The sequence below is a fragment of the Pollachius pollachius genome (assembly GCF_949987615.1).
Source record: "Pollachius pollachius genome assembly, chromosome: 3".
NCBI lineage: Eukaryota > Metazoa > Chordata > Actinopteri > Gadiformes > Gadidae > Pollachius > Pollachius pollachius.
Genome location: NC_136936.1, coordinates 22,357,336 through 22,362,335, shown reverse-complemented (window position 1 = coordinate 22,362,335; position 5,000 = coordinate 22,357,336). Strand labels below are relative to the sequence as shown.

At 50.5% G+C, this 5,000-nt stretch overlaps 1 protein-coding gene across 2 annotated transcripts in view; it reads right to left on the bottom strand.

The window, feature by feature from the left end:
- LOC307072936 (ephrin type-A receptor 4) overlaps window positions 1-5,000 on the bottom strand; it is a 52,593-nt gene that overhangs the window by 10,812 nt on the left and 36,781 nt on the right. For both annotated transcript variants that reach the window (XM_079732517.1, XM_079732518.1), the window contains exons 6-8: window positions 2,889-3,013; window positions 2,547-2,706; window positions 1,351-1,462 (exon numbers count right to left, since the gene is read on the bottom strand). In XM_079732517.1, the coding sequence (XP_079588643.1) occupies window positions 1,351-1,462; window positions 2,547-2,706; window positions 2,889-3,013 (397 nt within the window). The remainder of the gene's footprint in view (window positions 1-1,350; window positions 1,463-2,546; window positions 2,707-2,888; window positions 3,014-5,000) is intronic.

The window sequence follows — 5,000 nt, the reverse complement described above, 5'->3', positions numbered from 1 at the left end:
AGGACGTGTTAATTGTAAAATATCTGGCACATTGTCGCCAGTGCGCCTGGTTATTTATGTGTGTGGTCAGTGTGTGGAAAGGAGCAGATGTGCTGGACATTGTCTGCCTGAATGGTTCAGTAATGACTGGCACACGGCTAGGTGATTATGGTCCCGCCCCTCAATCAGATGACAGCCGGCCCGCACAATGAGTGTGGAGGAGGACGCCGTATGCATATAAAGCAGCCACGCATCGCACAACCACCTGCTCGGCTGGGGAGGACGGCCAGGCAATCAAACGTGCACGCACTTGCGCAGGCTCAATGCATACCCATGTGCACTAACTTGCAACATACACACACACACGCACACATGCATGCATGTACGCACACATAAACCCCTGGCAGATGCAATCAAATCTTAAACACACATACATTTACATACAGATATAAATAAACAAAGACAGACTCATGCATATACTTCTACTAGCACCATCACACACATGCAAATATGTTATTTCCTGTTTAAATTGACACACATACGCACACAGGCGAGTGTGGGGAGAACCCTGAGGTGAGGGAGCCCCATCTGCATACATGTAATCCCATTTGTGTGTCCCCGCTTTCGTACCGCTCCCTGGTTAACACCCTGAGATTGGGTCACTGTGAATCCACCTGCCGCCTCTTTCACCGCCTCTCTCGCCCGCCTCCATATCTCTCCCCGTTGTCTTCCTATCACTCACTCCCTCTCTATTTCTGACTCTCTCTCTATCTCTCTCTCTCTCTCTCTCTCTCTTTCCGATGCTCTTTTTCTCTCTCTCTTTCTTACTCTCTCTTTCAGACTCTCTCTCTCTCTCTCTCTCTCTCTCTCTCTCACAAAAATACACACACATATTTCCATTTTCTCTCACTTTCATCCTGTTCAAGCGGGTCAGTGAGGTGCAGGAGGATGGAAAATCACCCGATTACAGGCCGAGAGATAGAGACTGACAGAGAGAGAGAGAGAGAGAGAGAGAGAGGGAGAGAGAGAGAGAGAGGGAGAGAGAGAGAGAGAGAGGGAGAGGGGAAGAGAGAAAGAGAGCGAAGGGTCGCTGATTGCATCTCTTCCGCTCTTAGGCTGTCAGTCATGTCTCTGGTGGGCCGAGACGTCACTCACAAGCGTCTGTGCCCGAGTGTGTGTGTGTGTGTGTGTGTGTCCGTGTCTGTCTGTGCGTGCTTGTGTGTGTTTGTGTGTGTCCATCTATGATGTGTGCCAGTTACCGTGCAAAACTAGACGTCCCCTTGTCAGAGAGGAGAGGCAAAGAGACAGAAAGCAGAAGGACAGAGACAGACAGAGAGAGAGAGATTGAGAGAGGAGGTGGGGGGGGCTCACCTCCGGCTGATGACAAAGGCGCTGATGAGGATGATGAGCAGGACGATGCTGCCCACCACAGACACCAGCAGCACGGTGGAGTTGGTGCCGTCGCCGATGATGGGAGCTGGGACTGCATGAGAGAGAGGGAGGATTGATTGATTGACAATCAACAAAGATGATGCTTCTATCTGAGTCTCCTCTCTTTAATAATGCTGTGTGCCCTTTTCTTCAAGGGGGTCGAATTGAAAGTGGGTAGCGTCAGGTGAATACAGCTCGGATCAATACAAAATGAAGGGATGGAGGGAGACATGGGACAGATCGAGGGAGAAGGAAAATAAAAGGATCTAGCAAACAAAGGGAGAAGAAAAGCAGGGATGGAAAACTGGAAAGGCACCGCAAGAGTCAACACCGCTAAACTCAATAAAATCCCCTCCAGACCAAGAGAGGCTTGCCGTTTGCACACAGCCTTCACCTCCATCTCCCTGCTGCCCTCTGCCCACCCTCAATCCCCAATGTTTGCCCTTCCTCCTCATTCATCCATTTCCCTTCCACTTCCCTCCATAAACCCCCCAGTACCCAGCCTCCTCTATTGTCTTCCGGTCGGGCGTCCCATGAGGGCCGTTCCCTTGACTGTGTCGTTATCATGCCCCGCCCCCTCATCTGCATTATAATACAGTGGAGCTGTGTGTGTGTGTGTGTGGGGGGGGACACCTGTGTCTACTGGGGGTCATCACCCTAACCCGTAAAGGACTTGTGTGTGATTGCCTGGTTACAGTCTAAGCGCACAGTGAGGTAATGTCTATGTGAATGAGAAGGGGACGCATTGGTGTTGACATGTAATGGCTTTTGGCTGATGGGGAAGTTTGGGGAGGACATTTCAGTCGCTACTGGGGACATTGATGGCTGCGTGATGTCATTGAAGGCTGAAACTGACGACGGCTATTTTGAGGAAAGAATTTGCAATGAAATGCTGCAGAGGCATACTTTAGGAAAAATAAAACTAAAACAAACAACCAGGTCTGGATCAGAGCACCTTGCACATCACCACCACCTGTGATGTCATCAACACCCCACCAAATCGGTCGAGAAATTGAGACAGAGCATGAGAGAGAGAGAGAGAGAGAGAGAGAGAGAGAGAGAGAGAGAGAGAGAGAGAGAGAGAGAGAGAGAGAGAGAGAGAGAGAGAGAGAAGCGGCAGGGAGGGAGGGGCTCACCAGAGTTGGTCATGAACTCAAAGGGAGCGCTGAACTCCCCGTAGCCAGCGGCGGTGCGAGCGCGGACGTGGAAGACGTAGGAGGTGATCGGCGTCAGTCCCTTGATGTCGGCGTTCCGGGGCGAGGTCTTCACGATCCGGTAGCTCCTCTCGTTCTGGTCCTGTTGGCAGACCAAAAAGAACATGAAGAGAGAGAGAAAGAATGAGTAATGTTGCCATAGAGGGGGTACAACAACCCCCTCTATGGCAAAGCAAAACCATTTGTGATGCTTCTATGCAAATGCAATTTACATCAGTTTGTTCCTGAATGCGTTTATCCATGTAACCACAGCGATCTCCTTACCTTCTCGTAGTATTTGACCTCATACTCGAGGATGACCCCGTTGGCGCGCTCCGGCTGGTTCCAGGCCAGGGAGATGGTGTGCCGGGTGATGTCCTTTGCCTGGATCATCGTCACAGGAGAGGGTGCTGGTGAATGAAATAAGGACCAAAAAAAAAGTCAGGGGAAAATCCCAAGAATAGCATAATATAGTATTTCCCATAATCCAATGACTGACTGCTCCCACTGTGAGAGCTGAGCCTTAACAGAGAGCCAGGCCACGGGGTAGGACCAGCTCCCCCTGTGGCATAGCTTGGCCCCCACTGAAAGGCCTTTAAGATGCCAGTTATAGCAGCATGGAGACACAGCTCAATAACCACTGGAGTAATGAGTCTTGAGAACACTCTCTGAATGCTTGGCATCCAGTAGAACGGCTGAAACTGTAGTTTACCCAACGCTGTCATTCTTCCAAAGGGACTTTTCCTGTGACGCTGGCAGCAGTACTAGCGCTTTATTTATACAGCACCATATAAAGACTGACTTCATTTTTTACACCGAGTTCCGGGTCAAGCTGTGGAAAAGCAAACACGGCCGCCGGGGAAGACGCTACCTAGCCTCAAGGTTTCTGGTTCATTTCATATTTATTCCAAAGGAGCAAATCAATTGGTTCTGATTAAAGCCTGGGTAAACAATCTTATCGCAGGCTCTTTATACAGCAGCTGATATTCAGGCCGTATTTCAAGCAGCTGTGCTTATTGCTGTGTGCACCTCCTTCCCCACCCGTCACTACACCCACCACCTCCTCCATGTTAACACAGGAAGGTAAAACACCAGATAATGGCTAACGTCTTCCGATAAAGTGTTATCGCCTGGGAGTGTGGAAACAGTAAGTGTGAGTCATGCACAGCAGAGGGACGTAGAGCACAGAGAGATCCGAGCTAACAACGCATCGGAACGAGAAAGGGCACACGTAATTCAAAAACGGTTGTTGTATGCACTTCAGGTCCATGCAGACATAGTCTTTGTTTACGCAAAAGGAGGTATTGTAGAAGAGAAAAACAGCTGAAGCACTATTGTGCAGTGACTTGTGGCTCTGGCAGCTTGCAACACTGAAATCGATTCCTTGACCTCGGATTCGATCTGCACTGTAACCTTATGCATTCCATACCATCTGCCCTAAAATATTTTTTGGAGGGATGATTAATGAGGTTTCCCCTGTCCGAGTAAATGATTGAATTATCTACCAAGTGATGTATGCCTCCCTCCCTCCGGCCAGCGGCTCCAAGGAGTCTGGCCCTCTTGCTAATGCTAACATTGAAACTCTCAAGCTCTCAGAACGGGATTGACTTCCATTGGGCCCGGAATCCCAGCACCGCCGCCGGGGTGGGTCGGGTTTCAATAGTTTCTGGACCTGTGTGAGGTGAAGCGCTGGTTTCGGCACTGGTGAGTGTGTGTGTGTGTGTGTTGTGTGTGTCTGGGCGGATAGGTTTTGGTGGATGGGAGGGGTGGGGGGGGGTGTGCAGTAAATAGATTTGCTTGAGGTTCTGTCATCCAGCTGCACTAATGTGTTGCATCTCTTAAACAATTAGGTGTCGGCCATTTGTGAAGCTCCGATCCATCTTGCGCCGGAGTGTCTGCCAGCCGGGGCCAATGGGAGGGCCCCGACAGAGGTGGCCAAGGCGGATTCCCGCCCAGTTAAAAAAAAGAAGAGAAAACAAGATCCCCAGAGGGGTCACGGACCCGCTTCCCTGTTAGGGTAATCCGCACACATCCATCTTCCCTCCAAAGATGACAGATATGGCGTTTTAATCATGTTGGGCTCCTCACGTTGCCCCTTTTTAAAGTCCCCCTGGGCCGACGTGCAGATAAAGATGAGTGATTTTTTGAGTGCTCCCCTCTGAGATCGGCAAACTTAGGGACTGTGAGCGGGGGGGGGGCCCAAACATCCATCAAGGCTGACGATCGACAACCACGGAGAACAAGGCGATGCAGTGCCGCTGACTGCACCAGGCCAAGCAGGAGCGCACGCTCGCGAGAGTGTAATCCAACCGGTTCAGCGTGTATGGAAATAAAGCCGTCCTGAAATGAACACGTCGACACTGACAGGATAGAAGTTTAACCTCAGGGCACAATTTG